The 17,795-nt window shown below is 40.6% G+C and overlaps 1 protein-coding gene across 4 annotated transcripts in view; it reads left to right on the top strand.

The window, feature by feature from the left end:
- Klhl32 (kelch like family member 32) overlaps positions 1–17,795 on the top strand; it is a 265,516-nt gene extending 247,721 nt beyond the window's left edge. For 3 of the 4 annotated variants that reach the window (XM_045154373.1, XM_045154372.1, XM_045154374.1), the window contains 2 exons: positions 1,972–2,122; positions 17,686–17,795. In XM_045154373.1, coding sequence (XP_045010308.1) covers positions 1,972–2,122; positions 17,686–17,702 — 168 coding nt within the window. In that variant the 3' untranslated portion in view covers positions 17,703–17,795. Of the gene's footprint in view, positions 1–1,971; positions 2,951–17,685 lie in introns of those variants that run through there. The other variant, XM_045154375.1, reaches the window with a different exon arrangement.

The following is a 17,795-nucleotide window of genomic DNA, read 5'->3' as shown; positions in this document are numbered from 1 at the left end:
CCACATAAAGCTAGATGCACAAAAAGGCACATGAACTTGGAGTTCATTTGCAGAGGCTGTAGGCCCTCACATGCTCATTCTCCATCTCTCTTCTATGTCTCCACTTATTTATTTTTGGAGAAAGATTCTCTCATTAGCCTGAAATTTGCCAAGTAGGCTAGCTGATTGGCTAGTGAGCTTTGAAGGTCTTTCTTGTTTTTTTCCCAGTGTTGGGATTAAAAGCATGTACCCCTATGCCTTCCTTTTTAAAGTAAATTTTTGGGGTCAAACTCAGGTCCTCATGTTTGGCAAGCACTTTACTGATTGAGTCATGTTCCCAGTGCTTCATAGACTGATTTTGGTTAGGCTTTGGGTAAAGCTGTCTGAACCTTCTATACCTACTCTGCCTTAGTAGAGCATAGTGACTGTGCCCTCTATGAGCCTGCATACCAAATTTCTTTTCTTTCTTTTTTAAAAAAACTACTTGGGCTGGAGAAGATGGCTTAGTGGTTAAGGCATTTGCCTGCAAAGCCAAAAGACCCCAGTTCGATCCCCCATAACCATGTACGCCAGATGCACAAGGGGGTGCAGGCATCTGGAGTTCATTTGCAGTGGCTGGAGGCCCTGCCATGCCCATTTTCTCTCTCTCTCTCTACCTCTTTCTCTCTCATAAGTAAATAAAATAATTAAAATTTACTTGTATATGTGTGTAGGTGGGTACATCTGCCTGTCACAGTACACGTGTTGAGTTCAGAGGACAACTTTGAGGTGTCTGTGCCCCATTTTGAGTCAGGGTCTCTTGCTGCTACAAACAAGTTGCCAGAATGTTAGACTACCTAACCCATGAATTTCATACTCTCCTGTCTACCTGCCATGGACAGGCACACTGAGATCACAGATGCACTTGCCATTTGGCAGCTAGCTTTACGTGGGTGCTGGGGAATTGAACCCAGGCTGGCAGGCTTTGCCAGCAAGTATCTTTAACTGCTGACCCATCTCCCCAGATCTGGATCCCAAATTTCAAGGGCTCCTTTGATCTAAAACATTATTGCAAGCTGGGTGTGGTGGCACACACCTTTAATCCCAGCACTCAGGAGGCAGAGGTAGGAGGACTGCAGAGAGTTCTAGGCCACCCACCCTGAGACTACACAGTGAATTCCAGGTCAGCCTGGGCCAGAGTGAGACCCTATTTCAAAAAAAAAAATTATTGCAGTTAAAGTCATAGGCACTAATCACAGAGGTGACAGGTGAAGGAATGAGTAGACAAAAAATCATTAAATAATAAGTCAGCATTTGAAACATTGAGGGAATATGTAGGTGAAACATTGGGACCAAAGATGGCTAACAGGAGAATAACAATGACAAAGTTTATATTTAAATCATGGGATCCAAAGGGTGAAAGACAAGAGAGATTAGGATTAATAATAATAATAATAAAAGCCTGATGGGCTTGACACAAGGGATGAGAACAGTTTACCTGAATTTGTGCTAGATCAGAATAGGTGACAGTAGGCACAGACTAACAAAGGAGTTGTGCTATCTAAGATATAGCTCCAGCATGAGGTGGAAATAACTGGGGACAAATGCAGAATCCACTGAATTTATTTTGACCTGCTATTGAGCTGAGTTGTAGTATTCCTCAATGAGCAGGGTGCTCAGCTAAATGTATGTCACACATTTCCACAGCAAAGCTGTGAGTTCTTCTTTCTTCATTTTACAGATGAGGATTTGTAAGCCAGTATTATGACATTATCTACAAACTAGTTCACAAGAGAAGCTATTTAACCAGTAGTTTTAATAAGTGAGGATAATACAGTGTTTCTTATCATGTTCAAAGATAAAATTACAAATATGCATGTATATGCACAACTTAACACATTTGTCACTAGCCTACAAGAAAAGTAACAACACCTAAGATGTGGTGGTGTCAGCTGAGTTCAAGACCAGGCCATCTTTCCTGTGTACTGAATATTCTCTTCTCTTTTTTTGTAGGTACTAGACGTAAGCAGAGAAGGCAAGGAAGAAGTGTTCTATGGACCCACACTCCCTTTTGCTTCCAATGGAATTGCAGCATGCTTCCTTCCAGCCCCCTATTTCACATGCCCTAACCTTCAAACTCTTCAAGTGCCTCATCACAGAATTGGTACCATCTGAAAAGCCAATGCTCTATTAATACCCATCATCCACAGGGTGAAAACAAGTTTGACTTTCAGACACTGGGCATGAAAATCCTCAGTGTTCATGCTTTCTGGTTTGGTTTTATAGGTCTAATATTCAGATATTATTAGCAAGAACTGAACAATTTTCTGAATACATTGTCAAGAACTTCTGCCATTCTTTTCAGTTTATGTCAACACACAATCTGTAAGTTGCTGTGTTGTAGTTTAGTACCACCGTAACAGAATATCATTGTTCCACTGGTCTTTAACACGTTCTTTGTACACTTTTTCCAATCAGTGCTATCTGGGATAAGTGCTATCTGGGACCACAAAGCACTGTTAGTAAGACAGTTGTTTCAGACATGGTGCCAGCGATCTTAGTCTTCTGTACCTACTCCTTTTATTCCTTTACCAGTGGCTTGTAATTGTTCAGATTCACCATGCAGCTGTTTTGGCAGAGACAGGCACTTTGACAGCATACATTTTTAAGTGCCATATTTTACTCAATGTGAATGGAGTAATAGAACTTGGAATACTTGGATTTTTCAACCTTGATTACGTTGACCTTGCTAATAATTTTAAAGTGCTTTAGTTTCCTCACCTTCTAGAGAGGATAATTACTGATTTTCATTTTAATTCAAAGAATGTTGTGAGGGTTAGGCTCAGAATTTTACCTAAGGTAAGAAATGCTACTCAAATTCTAAGTATTTTACTATCCTTAGAACCCTGTAACTGAACCATATCACTTTTCAGTTTATAAATCACCACAGAGCTTGGAAAACATTCTATGGAATAAATGATTCTGAAAAGCATGTGAAATAGACATGTCTTTCCTAGCAAGGAAAAAGGGCATTTACCAATGCCAAAGACACCTAAACTCCTGCAGTCTTGCCTCGAGAACTCAAATGTCTCATCTTGTCACTTAGTGCCAGATTAATTTAAAGAACTGGCTCTTCCTATGTCCCATAGAATGCCCTGACATAAAATAAACCCAGAATCCCAGCTTTAGGATGGTTTCCACTTTGTTAAAGTCATGTCAATCTCCAGCATGGTGGGATTCTTTGCCACTGCCAATACATATTTTATTAATACACTTTTAATAATGCATAGATTCTTTTCAGTCTAGACCTTGGGTTTTTCTATAACAAAAAATAAAGCAATGAAATAATCTCTCCTTTTAAAAAAAATAAATTCAACAAGTGTAATATTTCTTTTTTCCTAAGCTTGCCAAGATTTAAGTGATCTTTATTAAAAGAAAGACTATTTACTATCAACAGTCTAGTCATCTTCAGCAATACCTCTCTGAGGACACAGCCATTTTATTCATAGAATCATTTCTGATAGTCAAAAGAGTCTGAGCTGGATAGATAACTTAGTGGTTAAGGCACTTGCTTGCAAAGCCAAAGGACCCAGGTTTGATTCCTCAGGTCCCACGTAAGCCAGATGCACAAGGTGGCACATGTGCCTGAAGTTCATTGGCTCTAGACGCTCTAGTGTGCCCATTCTCATTCTCTCTCTCAACTTAAATAAAAATAAATATTACATAAAAAAGGATCCTTTGAAAGGGCCTCAGTACATATTCCAGGGTGGCCTTCAACTCACTGCTTTCCTGCCTTCCAAAATAAATCTCTATCTTAAATAGAGAAGTCACTAACTATATACATTTTTAGGGTATAAAAGCATTGTTTAAATAATTTCTGGTTTTTCAGGCTAAGAGATAGGAGGGGATACTGAGAGTAAAGAATAAGAATTTAGACAAAATCTATAACAAGTATATGGATAATTTGGAACACTGAAAATTGATAGTGATAACTGATATCAATGGTAAAATCTTTACAAACTATATAGAAACTATATAAACTAAATGTATTAATTATTTGGAGATAAGGTCTGTTGTTCTCATGTATCCCAGGTTGACCTCAAACTTGCTATGTAGGGCTGGAGAGATGGCTTAGCAGTTAAGACATTTGCCTGCAAAGCCAAAGGACCAAGGTTCAATTTCCCACAACCTATGTAAAGCCAGATGCATAAGGTGGTGCATGTGTCTAGAGATGGTTTGCATCAGCTGGAGGACATGTGCATTCTCTTTCTCCCTATCTGCCTCTTTCACTCTCACATACACTCTCTCTCAAATAATGAAATAAATAAAAATGCTAACAAAGAACTTGCTATGTAGGTGAGGATAAGCTTGAACTTGTGATCTTCCAGCCTCCACCTCCCAAATAGCTAATATAACGTATATGTGCTGCTAGGGACCTAACTCAGGACTTAGTGCTTGTTACACAGGCACTCTATCCACTGAGCCACATCCTAGCTCCATACAAACTACATTTACATGTCTTGCTAAGATAGGAAAATTGACTCTTCCAACATTTCTGAATATTTTTCAACAGGACCTGAGAAGTATTTGATTTTTACTAAATTCAACTTGGCACTTTTTTTCCCCTCTAGCAGCTTTGCTTCATGAAGCCATTCAAATCTATTTGTAGTCCTGGACCCTGCACTCATTGAGGGAAGGGAAACCTTTCATCTTCATGCCAGAATTAGACTACCTCTTTTATCTAATATCATAAGATTTCTAAGCATTTATTTATATATCACTTTAAGACTTTACTTTTAAAAATAAAGCAAAAATATTCCATAGATTTTAGCAGTCATCTTTCTGAAGAGAAGCTAGCAAAGATTTAACTCTCTAAAATAAAGTGTATATAAGACAGAACTTTTTTTTTTTTTTTTTCCAAGGTAGGGTTTCACTCTAGCCCAGGCTGACTTGGAATGCACTATGTAGTCTCCGGGTGGCCTCAAACTCATGGTGATCTGTGGAGCTCCTTCCAGGTCAGGTAGTGCTGAGGGAAGGACCAGGCCAGCTGGTTCCTCCCTAGGGGTTGAGAAGGATGATAAGCGTCGGACAACCCAGACCTCTCCTGGCCACTGGAGACAAACCACACTGAGTCGGGAGTCTTTTCGATGCAGGAACTCACAGAAAGAGCTTTATAACTCTGGGCAGTTGCCTATATCATGTTGGGACGAAGGCAGAGATTTCAGGATGGGGGAAGAGATAAGGGCCAATAGTAAACTTTAACTATGAAAATGGTAATTACAATTAACACACAGAAGTGGCAGGCCAGAAGCCATTATTGAAATGGTAATTACAATTGCCAGGCGGAAGTGCCAGGCCAGAAACTAAAAGGCGTCTTGCTGAGTCCTAGCTGGCCAGAGACAGGTCGCCAAACTGTAGCTAGGCTCAGGAAGTTCCACTAGGCCTCACGCCTGGTCCTTTCAGAGCCCAACAGTGATCCCTCTACCTCTGCCTCCCAAGTGCTGGAATTAAAGGCATGTGCCACCATGCCTGGCTAAGACACAATTTTTTTCTCTGTATATATTCCTTACACCTTAGATACATGCATATGGCATATCCTTCAGCTACTGAAAAAGCTAAAATATTGTCTTGCCAAACAATAGGAATAATATAGGTATTAGTTTTCCAGGTAATCCTGCTCTTTATTTTGGGTTTCTACAGTGAATCTTTTCTTAAAAAGGAAGTTATATAATTGCTAGCACAATGTAAGTCAAAGGCATACATTGCAAATTTATACGTAGGTTCCATCTTTTCATGCAAATAACTCAGAAACTACATGTAAAATAATATCTATAATAGTTATCTACTAAATAATGATTAGCCCAATAAATTTTGTGTTGTTTTTTTCTATATAGAGTCTCTCTCTAACCCAGACTGACCTGGAATTCACTATTTAGTCTCAGGGTAGCCTGTAACACATGGGCAATCCTCCTACCTTTGCCTCACAAATACTGGGATTAAAGGCATGAGCCACCACACCTGGCTACAACAAAAATTCTAAGTGCAGACTGGAGATGCAGGTCAATTGGTAGCACTGTATAAACGGGGCTTGGTGGCATGCATCTGTAATCACAGCACGTGGGTGGTAGAAGTAGAACATTAAGAAATTTAATGTCATCCTGGACTACATAGCAAGTTTAAGGCCAGCCTGTGATAAAGGAAACCCTGTCTCAAAAAAATTCTAGGGCTGGGGAAATGGCTTAGTGGTTTAGGTGTTTGCCTGTGAAGCCTAAGGACCCCGGTTCAATTCCCCAGGACCCACGTAAGCCAGCTGCACAGGGGGTGCATGCATCTGGCATTCGTTTGCAGTGGCTGGAGGCCCTGGCATGCCCATTCTTTCTTTTTCTCTGCCTTTTACTCTGTCTCTCTCAACTAAATAAAATATTAAAAAATTCAAAGTAGATATTGGTCAGTTATGGTCATGTAATACTAATTTTGGCAACTCATGAATATGTGAATGAATATAGTATTTTGCTAGAGTCCCATGCCATTTGTTTTGACCAAACAAAAGAGTTTGGTGAGGTTTCTACAGCTTACTTTTATCTTTGATGTATGAGTGATATCATGACATACACCTTTTAGTGAGGGCAGACTTCCTGGAAGCTCTCCAAATGCAGAAGTTTATCAAATTTTGATATGCAATCTTTACTATTAAAGATTCATTTAGAGCTGTGGTGGTGACATACATCTGTAATCCTAGCACACAGGAGGCTGAGACATGGACTGCAAGTTTAAGGCCAGACTGGGATATACAGCAAGTCTCTATTCTGTGAGGATATATGGTAACAGAGTCTGTATTGTTTAAGAACAGAGTATCTTTAAAAATTTGTGAAACTAGTATGGTGGAACACATCTGTAATCCCTCTCACTGGAGAGGCTGAACCAAGAGAATTATGAATTTGAGGCCAACTTGGATTACATAGTGATACTCTGTCTCAAAACAAAACCCTCACCAAATATGTGAAAATGCATGGAAGATAAAAGGTACTGAAACCTCACAAATAGTCCAAGGTCCACAAATACTATTTTCCTAAATAAATGTTGGGGTAGAAAACAAGTGAGATGCATCATGTGTCACTTCATGGCAGTAGTGCATCCTGAAAATATATCTTTTGGCAACTGTACTCGGTGTAGCCTCTTTTTAAAAAATTATTCATTTATTTATGAGAGAGCAAAGAGAGAAAATGAGAATGGGCACACCAGGGCCTCTAGCCAATGTAAACAAACTCCAGATGCATGTGCCACCATGTGCATCTGGCTTTACATGGGTACTGGTTAACTGAACTCAGCCCTTAGGCTCTGCAGGCAAGTGTTTTAACTGCTGAGCAATCTCTCCAGCTTCAGGCAAAATACTTTTAAACCATAACCATATGTTCCTTCTCTCCATAATGTCATGGTCATATAATGCGAAATGCATTCAGTCCAATTTCAAAAGTCTCCACAGTTTCAACACCACTGAAGTGCAAACACAGAATCTCTTCTGATATGTAGGCACACTCTTAATTGTCAGCCTTACAGATGAGTTCCATACTTCAGCATATAATAGCATAGAATAAATATCCCCATTCAAAAGTGGAGGAATGGGGGGGGGCATAATAAGGAAATATTAGACCAATCCAAGATTGAAAACCAGCAGGGCAAACATCAAATCCCACAGCTCTATACCCAGTATCTGGGACTTATGTTGAAATCCTCTGAGCTCCAAAAGGCTTGGATAATTCCACCTGTCCAACTGTGCTGCCCCTACCTATTCCCTCCTGGGCAGAATCCACTCTAAACTCAGACCTTTCCTTGTGACGATCCCAGAGTTCTAGCATCTCCAAAATCATTAGGTCTCCATTGCAATTTTTATTTATTTGCAAACAGAGAGAGATAGAGAAGAGAGACAGAGAATGGGCATGACAGGGTCTCTAGCCACTACAGGCTCCAGATGCATATGCCGCTTGTGATCTGGCTTATATGGGTCCTAGGGAATCAAGTGTGGGTCCTTTCGCTTTGCAGGCAAACACCTTAACTGCTAAGCCATCTCTCCAGATCCCCATTGCAATTTATAATTCATCATAATTTCACCAAAACACATCCTTAATGTTGATCCTGCCTCAAATGGCTTATCCACTCTGGAACTGTGGTGCAATTTATGATCTTCTCAGTCTTTTAAAAATATTTTTATTTATTTATTTGACAGAAAAAGAGGGAGGGAAAGAGAGAATGGGCACGCCAGGCCCTCCAGCCACTGCAAACGAACTCGAGACACGTGCGCTCCTTTGTGCATTGGGCTAATGTGGGTCCTGGGAAATCGAACCGAACATGGGTCCTTTGGCTTTGCAGGTGTTGCAGTCCGGTTTGCATTGCTGGTAGAAATCACCCAACCAAGAGCAGCTTCGGGGAAAGAGATTTATTTTGGCTTACAGGCTCAAGGGGAAGCTCCATGATGGCAGGGGAAAACGATGGCATGAGCAGAGGGTGGACATCACCCTCTGGCCAACATAAGGTGCAACAGGAGGGTGTGCCAAACATTGGCATAGGGAAACTGGCTATAAAGCCCATAAGCCCACCCCCAACAATACACTCCCTCCAGGAGGCATTAATTCCCAAATATCCATCAGCTGGGGAGCTAGCATTCACAACACCTAAGTTTATGGGGGACACCTGAATCAAACCACCACAGCAGGTGCTAAGCCATCCCTCCAGCTCCCCCCCCCCCCGCCCTTTTTAAATGAATATACTTTGTATGGATATCATGAGGTGATACCATCGTTTCCCTCATCCCTGTACCCATTCCACTAAGGGTCCTCATTAGTAGGGTTACTGGTATTCACCATGGGGTTGTGGGTTATGAGTTGTGAGAGCAGTGGTCAGTTATGGGGCAGGGGAGTTCAAAGCCTCTGAGTATGCTGTCTCAACCAGTGGCTCTTACAATCTTTCCATCCAGTCTTCCTGAGCCCTGGTGGGTATGTTTTAAGACTTCTTCACTGAAAAGCTCTCAGGAGCTTCTGGATTTCTGCTTTGGTGTGTGTTGCGTATCCTCTGTATCTATTTCTACCCTGGCACTGATTGTCAGGCTCACCATGGAAGCAGCACTATTGTTAGTCTCACCAATTCCTCTGTAGTTTCACCTGGGCCTTGGCTGACGTGTAAGGTGTGGTCTATTTGTTTGGGTCTCACTACCTTCTGAAAAAGAAAAATGGATTCTCCAACAGAAAATGAAGTCACCATAGGCTAAATGGGATAGGCATTGTTAATTTAATTTTGATGGATGTAGCCCCTCTTTGGCCCAAGACTACTGGGTGCTTATTGTTGGAGACCAGAATCTTGATTTCCATAGGATTCTGGCCTGGTTACCAGTTTCAGCTATGGTTCCTTTCCACTGAGTGGATCTCTTAGCCAATCAGAAAGCCATTGATTCCCTATCAAGGCTGTATGCCACCATTGCACTGGCTTGTACATCATGTTAGGCTGGTTGCTTCTAAATATCTACGACCCCTGCTTGCTCACAATATTGTTACATACTTTCCCCAATAGCTCATGTAGCACTTTCTAGCACTAAATGGGCTCACCATCTGGGGACTGGCTCCTTTCTAGATTCCAGCCAGGTCTCTTGGTGTTCTGTGTCAGCATCATATGATGTCTTCAGCAATAAGGTCTTATCTTTTACCTCAGATGGGTAGCCAAGTGCTTTGACAGAAGCCTGTCTTGTTTTGGGGACCTCCTAGGTCTCTCCAATCAATAGTTCAATGTGGGTAGCAATAAACCAGAGTCAAATGTTCTAAGATTAGGCTTCATCCCATCCTCTCTAGGGCCCTTCTTTCCAGATGATCCCCCCATACTCTTGTTGAAGGTTAAATCTTATCCACCTTTAAGGAGAACACTTTCTTCTTCTTCTTCATTTATTTTTATTTATTTGAGAGCAACAGACAGAGAAAGAGGCAGAGAATGGGCGTGGCAGGACCTCCAGCCACTGCAAATGAATTCCAGATGCATGCGTCACCTTATGCATCAGGCTTATGTGAGTCCTGGAGAATTGAGCCTTGAGCCAGGGTCCTCAGGCTTCACAGGCAAGTGCTTAACTGCTAAGCCATCAAGGAGAACACTTTCAATGGTACCATTTCATTTTGGGTTTACTTTTGTGTCTATTTACCCCAAACTCCTTTTCCTTCCCCTGCCAAACCCTTCTATCCTTACTGTCTGGGCCTTAAGTTGCCTATCAGGTATGCCAGCAACTCAAGCTTATCCAGGTTAGGAACTGCAGATGAGTGAGAACATCTGTGTGTTTGTTTGCTGAATATGATCTGTTCCAAGTCCACCTATTTTTCTATAAGTTTCATTGTATTATTTTTTTTCTTACAGCTGACAAGAATTCCATTGTGCAAATGTACCACATCCTCATTATTCATCCAATGATGGGATCCTGGGTTGATTCTAGTTCTCAGCTATTATGAATTCAGCAGCTACAAACATTGTGGAGCAAGTGTCTGCAGCGAAGCCTGGAGCCTTTGGAGTAAATGCCCACTAGGGGAATAACTGGATCTGTTGGTAGTTCTATTTTCATCTTTTTCAGGAGTCCCCACCCCCATACTGATTTCCACAGTGGTTGCACAAGTATGCATTCCCAACAATAGTGAATAAAGGTTCCTCTTTCCCCATACTCTCACCAACATTACTCTGAGGACTCCCTATTCAGTTCTCTGCCCCATTTTTCTAAGTGGGTTGTTTGAGTTTTCATTGTTCAGTTTTTTGAGTTTTTTTGTGGATTCTAGGTATTAGACCTCTGTCAGTGATATAGCAGGCTAAGATTTTTCTCCCATTCTATAAGTAATCTACTGGCTGTGGCTATGGTATGTTTGTCTGTGCAGAAACTTTGTAGCTTCATGAGGTTCCACTGGTTGAGTGATTAATTTTCTAGGGTACTGGAGTGTTGTTAAGGTGGTCTTTTCCCACTCCTATATCATGGACTGTTCCTCCTACTTTTTTCTATCAGTAGTTGAAGTAGAGTTTCAGGTATTATACTGAAGTATTTAATCCATTTGGACTTTATTTTTTTAAAAAATATATATTTAATTTTTTTTATTGTTTTATTTATTCATTTATTAGATACAGAGGGGGAGAGAGAGAATGGGCATGCCAGGGTCTTTGGCCACTGCAAACAAAGTACAGATGCATGTGCCATGATGTGCATCTGGCTAACATGGGACCTGGAGAATCGAACCTGGGTCCTTAGGCTTCATAGATAAGTGCCTTACCAGCTAAGCCATCTCTCCAGCCCTGAACTTTATTTTTGTACATGGTGAGATGAGTAGGTTTAGTTTAATTTTTGTACATGTGCTTTTCCAGTTTATTGAAGAGTCTGTCATATCTTCAGTATATGTTTATGGCTCCTTTGTCAAAGACTAAGTAGCTATAATCACTTGACCTAAGGACTGGATCTTCAATTTTGTTCCATTGGTCAATATATCTGTTTTTAAGTCAATACCTTGTTCTTTATGTTATTATGGCCTTGTTGTATAGCTTTAGATCAGTTATAGTGATATCTCCAGAGGTAAACCCCTCTTTTTAAAAAGTTTTTTTTTTTTGTTTATTTTTATTTATTTGAGAGCAAGACAGAGAAAGAGGCAGAGAGAGAGAGAATGGGTGTGCCAGGGCCTTTAGCCACTGCAAATGAACTCCAGACGTGTGCATCACCTTATGCATCTGGCTAACGTGGGTCCTGGGCAATGGAGCCTCGAACTGGGGTCCTTAGTCTTCACAGGCAAGCGCTTAACCACCAAGCCATCTCTGCAGCCCTAAACCCCTCTTTTGCTGAGGATATGTTGGGATATCTGAGGCCTGCTACCATTCCATATGCATTTTGAGATTATTTTTTCTATCTCTGAGAAGAATTATGCTGGCATTTTTATTGTTATTGCAGTAAATCTGTATGTTGTTTTTGGTAGAACTACAATTTTCACAATACTAATTTTACCTATCCAGGAGTATGGTAAGTCTTTTCATCTTTTCAAGTCCTCCTTAGTTTCTTTCTTGAGTGTTTTTGTATTTTCAGAATATAGGTCTTTCACATCTTTGGTTAGTGTTATTGCAAGGTATTTAATTTTTTTTTTTTTACAGCTATTGAAAATGGGACAGCCTCACTAATATCTTTCTCTGTATATTTGTCCTTTGCATGTAAAAATATTCCTGATTTTTGTGTGTTGATTTTGTATTCTGCCACTTTGCTGAAAGAGTTGATCACCATTAGAAGTTTTGAGGTAGAGTCTTTCAGGCACTTATGTATAGGATCATGTCATCAGCAAATAGGGCTAATTTGAATTCTTCCTTTGTAATTTGTATCCATTTATATCTTTCTCCTGTCTTATTGCTTGGGCTAGGACTTCTAGTACTATGGTGAAGAACAGTGGCAAGAGTGGGTAACCTTGTCTTGTTTCTGATCTCAATGGGAACTCCTTGAGTCTTTCCCCATTATGAATTATTTGGGCTTTAGGTGCTTTACTGTGTTGAGATATAAACCTTCCATACCTATTCTATCCACAGTTTTGATCATGAAGTGGTGTTGTATTTTGCCAAAGGCCTTCTCTGCATCTACTGAGATGATCATATGGTTCTTGTGATTATTTATGTGGTGAATTAGTTTAACTGATTTCCATATGTTGAACCATTACAGGCATCTCTGGGATGAATCCTGCTTGATCCAGAGGGATAATGCTTTTGATGTGCTGTTGAATTTGGTTTGCAAGGATTTTGTTCAGGATCTTTGCTTTTTTGTTAATCAGGGATATAGGCCTATAGTTTTCTTTTCTTGTGGTATCTCTGTCTCATTTTAGTATTAGGGTGATGCTAACTTCATAAAGCGAGTTGGGGAGTGTTCTCTGATTATGTGAGACATTTTGAGAAAAAAGTGGCTTCAGTTCTGCAATTAAGGTTTGTAGTAAACAGCCAGGCATGGTAGCGCATGCCTTTAATCCCAGCACTTGGGAGGCAGAGGTAGGAGGATCACCGTGAGTTCAAGGCCACCCTGAGACTACATAGTGAATTCCAGGTCAGCCTGGGCTAGAGTGAGACCCTACCACAAAAAAAAAAAAAAAAAAAAAGTTTGTTGTATTACCTTTGCAATGTCAATGGATGATAGGTTTGTTTAGGAGATAAATCTGGTTTGAATTTAGTTTTGGTAGGTGGTATGTATCTAGGAATTCAATCCATTACTTCCAGATTATCCAGTTTTGTGGAAAAGAGATATTAGAAGTATGTCCTGATGATTCTTTCAATTTCATTGATATCTATTGTGACCTCTCCCTTTGCATATCCAATTTTGTTAATTGCAGACTTCTATTTTTTTTTTTTTTCATTTGATCAAATTTGCTGGGAGTTTATCAGTCTTGTGTTTTTTTTTTTTCCAAAGAATTAGCTCTGGATTTTTATTGATTTTCTTAGTTTCCAACTCATTAATTTCTGTTCTGACCTTAATTTTTTTCTTTCTATCTGGAGCTCTTAGGGTTGGATTTTTCTTGTTTTTGTCAAAGCCTTTATGTGGATGGCTAGGTTATTACTTTGAGGTCTGTCTTTGTTATAAAGGCATTTAGCCTTATGAATCTTCCTGTTAGGACTGCCTTCATTGTGTGCTGTAAATTTTGGTATGTTTTGTTTTCATTGTCAACCAGTTCTAGAAATTTTATAATTTCCTTTTTAATTTCTTTCACAACCCATTCATTATCTAAAAGCTTGTTCAGTCACTAAGAGCTTGTTGTGTCTCTTGTTAATTTCTAGCTTTAAATCAATCATTATGATTGGCTATGGTGTAGGAAGTTGCATCAGTTTTCCTAAATTTATGGAGACATGCTTTATAGCCTAATGATCTGTTTTGGAGAAGGTTCTGTAGACTGCTGAGAAGAATGTCTGTTCTGTAGGATCAGGGTGGAATGATGTCCATTAGGTCTATTTGATCTATAGTGTTGTTAAGCTGTTATTTCCCTGTAGATTTTCGGTTTGGATGATCTGTCTATTGATGATACTTGATACTCTTTAACTATGAATGTTGTGGTTTACTTGTTTTGTTGTAAAGTAGGTTTTGCTTTATAAAACTGTGGTATAATCATAAAACATAGATTTATGTTTGTGATGTCCTCTTGTTGGACCAATCATTCCCTTGATGAGAAAGAAGTGGACTTCTTTGTCCTTTTTGATTACTTTTGTTCTGAAGTCTATTTTATCAGATATTAATATGACAATACCTGCTTGCTTATTTCCATTTGCTTAGCATGACTTTCCATCCTTTCACCCTGAGGAGGTGTCTGTCTTTAGTGATGAAGTACATTTCTCAAAGACAGCAGATAGATGGATCTTTTTATTTATTTATTTATTTGAGAGCGACAGACACAGAGAGAAAGACAGATAGAGGGAGAGAGACAGAATGGGTGCGCCAGGGCTTCCAGCCTCTGCAAACGAACTCCAGACACGTGTGCCCCCTTGTGCATCTGGCTAACGTGGGACCTGGGGAACCGAGCCTCGAACTGGGGTCCTTAGGCTTCACAGGCAAGCGCTTAACCGCTAAGCCATCTCTCCAGCACTAGATGGATCTTTTGATAGGTGAGTTAGACCCTTAATATTTAAGGCTATAACTGTGAAGTTCAATTTAATTCCTGACATGTTGGGTGTTTTGTGGGGTTTGATGCTTTCTTTGGCTTTGTACTTTTTTTAATGTGTATTTATTTATTTGAGGGGGGAGGGAGAGACAGAGAGAGAGGGAGAAGCAATGGGCATGACAGGGCCTCTAGCCACTACAAAAAAAAAAAAAAGAACTCTAGACACATGTGTACCCTTGTGCATCTGGCTTATTTGGGTCCTAGGGAATCAAACTGCGGTTCTTAGGCTTCACAAGCAACTGCCTTAACCACTAAGCCATTTCCCTAGCCCAAGGCTTTGTATTTTTTGAGCTTGCTCTAGTTTTGGTTATTGTGATCTTCTTGTAAGCTCTTGGGATTGGTTGTTTGACTCTTCTGTATGGAGAATTTCCTGTTATATTTATTCTCTGTATGTTGGCTTTCTCTTTTACCATCTATTATGAGGGATACTTCTGCTGCATCCATTAGTTTGGTTTGGAAGCCATAGCTTTTTAACTTTCAAGTTCTCCATTCCAGGCCCTTCTGGCTTTCAGGGTTTGCATTGAGAAATGTGAGGTAATTCTGATGGAATTGCCTTTGTATATGAGTTATTTTGTTTGCTGTTTTTAGCACTCTTTGCTTTCATTGTTTTGAGTTTTAACAATAATATTCCTTGGACAGTTTCTTCTTTGCTGTACTCTATTTGGAGTTCTGTTAGCTTCTTGTATCTGGATGGGTCTTTTGTCAATAATTTTTGCTGAATAAGCTCTTGATGCTTTTGGTCTATGTTTCTTCCTTTTCTGGTATTCCCCTGATCTGGATGTTAGGTCATTTTACTGTATCCCACAACTCCTTCATGTTCTGTTTATAAAATTTTTTGAACTTATCAGAATTTTTGGACTTCTAAAATACTTATGTCATCTTCAGCTATGAGTTTCTGTACTCCACATGATTATCTATTAGTGAGGGTTTCAAAAAGGAGGGTTTCACAAGCTCTATTTGGTTTGTATTTTCTGTTGCCTTTATCTGTATAGTATCCATTCCTTTGTCAAATTCCAATATCAGGTCATATTTTAACTTTCTTAATGTTTCTTGGAATTCTTGCTTACATTTAATCATGTTTTCACCAGATGATTATTGAGATCTTGTATCTTTGGCTCCCCTTCAGTTCATTTCTCTCTTTTGAGGTCTGTTTTTAAATGTAGTGAAGATTTGTGCGCATTTCATTTATGTGATAATTAGGTTTTTGTTGATTTGTTTCCAGATTTGCAGTTTACTTTGTTATAGTCACATCACTTGTATTTTTGTTTGGGGATATTCGGAGACTTCCATTGTCGGATTAGACAGCCTTTGTTGGAGATCTCTGTTTTTTGTTTAGGGTTACTTTTTCTGTGTTGGAGTCTACCCATCTCAGAGTGGGAGCCTTATTAAGGAGGAGGTAAGACTTCCTTTCTAGTGTCTTCAGTGAGTGCTTTTTTGTTTGAATGGAAAAGATACAAGTGATGGCTTTGTATTGAGCAATGTACAGGTTGTAGAAGGCTTAAGAGCACCAGCAACTGGTGCTTAATTCCAAAGGCATGGTTGGAGGTCTGGAATCTCGTTGACCTGGTCCCAGCCATGTCTTGCCTGTGGACCAAGGGTTGTAGCACTTGCCCTTGCTCCTGTACTGCACCCAGCTGGGCAAGTTATGGAGGACTCACTGGTTCCCCCTGGCAGGTGGTTGTCAGATGTTCCTGTGCTCCACTTCTGGGGCTGAGGTGATGCCCCAAGTAGTCACAGAGCAGGGTTCCACAGAGCAGACCTGATCAAGGAGTTGGCTGGTTTGGGGGAAGACAGGTGTGTGGTTAAAGTGGTGCACCCAAGGGCACCTTCAGGCAGCACAGGGTGTGATGGGGCTATGAACTGGGTTGGAGAGAGGTGCTTGGTGGCTAAGGGATGCTCTCAGGGCCATCTGCTGGTAGTGGTGAGAGAGGTATGAGCTGGCCAGGGGGAACACTCAGGGCTGCCTGCAGGGAGCACAGCCCACGAACCTGGTTGTAGAAGCAGGAGTGTGTGCTGAGAGGTCTGGTCGGTGCCACCTGTGGGGAGCACTACCATGAACCTGGTTGTAGAGGCAAGGGGGTGAGCCAGCTGTGCAGGTGATGAGGGGGTCCTGAGGATCTAGAGGGCTACCTGAGAATGAGGCAATCAATAGATTCCTAACTGCCATCTGCTAAGACTAACTTGTACTAGAGACCCCACAATTCTTACCTGATATTACCCCAAGAGCTTAAGTGGGAGTAGGAGGCTGTCATCCTGACCAGAAGTCACTGTAGCCTCTTGATACAACCAAGACATGGAGCTGGAGAGATGGCTTAGTAGTTATGGCACTTGCCTGTGAAGCCTAAGGACCCATGTTTGACTCTCCAGATCCCACATAAGCCAGATGTAGAAAGGTGGGCAAGTACAAGGTTGCACATGTCCACCATGTGGTGCAAGTGTCTGGAGTTTGACTTCAGTGGCTGAGGTCCTGGCACACCAATTCTCGATCTCTATCTAAAATAAATAAAGAAATAAAAATTTTAAAAAAGACATGGTGAACAGGAAATGTTTGAGGTTGGTTCAACATGGCACAATTTCATAATAAACTTATTTACATGGAAGCATTTTACATACACTGCTGTAAGCATATTTTAGAATATGATAAGTAGATAAAACAGTAAGTTATTTTTCATTAAGTATTATAATCATGCATAGACTTCTATGACTGGCAATATAGTGAGTGTATTTAGCCAGCATCTCTACAAACATGAGAAATGCTTTGTGCTAAGATGGCCCAATGTCCATGTAACTAGGCATTAGGAACTTCTTAGCTCCTATATAACCTCGGGGCTTCCTGCGAGAGGCAGTCCATCACTGACTGAAACATTGTGTAGCATAACTATGATTAAGAATATATATGGATTAGGTTAGAGAGATGGCTTAGCGGTTAAGTGCTTGCCTGTGAAGCCTAAGGACTCTGGTTCGAGGCTCCACTACGTTAGCCAGATGCACAAGTGGTCGCACCATCCACCCCCTAAACACAGCAGACACTGACCACTGGGCACTTATTTATCTTCAGGAGACGCAGCACGATGATGAAAACTCCCTGACATTCCATATCCAAGATGGCTGCAGTCAGCAAGGAGAGATGTCACTAAGGGGCTGGCCTGAAGGAGGGGACTGAAACAT

Source organism: Jaculus jaculus, chromosome 7, assembly GCF_020740685.1.
Source record: "Jaculus jaculus isolate mJacJac1 chromosome 7, mJacJac1.mat.Y.cur, whole genome shotgun sequence".
Classification (NCBI taxonomy): domain Eukaryota; kingdom Metazoa; phylum Chordata; class Mammalia; order Rodentia; family Dipodidae; genus Jaculus; species Jaculus jaculus.
Note: the sequence above shows the minus strand (reverse complement) of the source record. Positions and strands in the feature narration are given on the sequence as shown.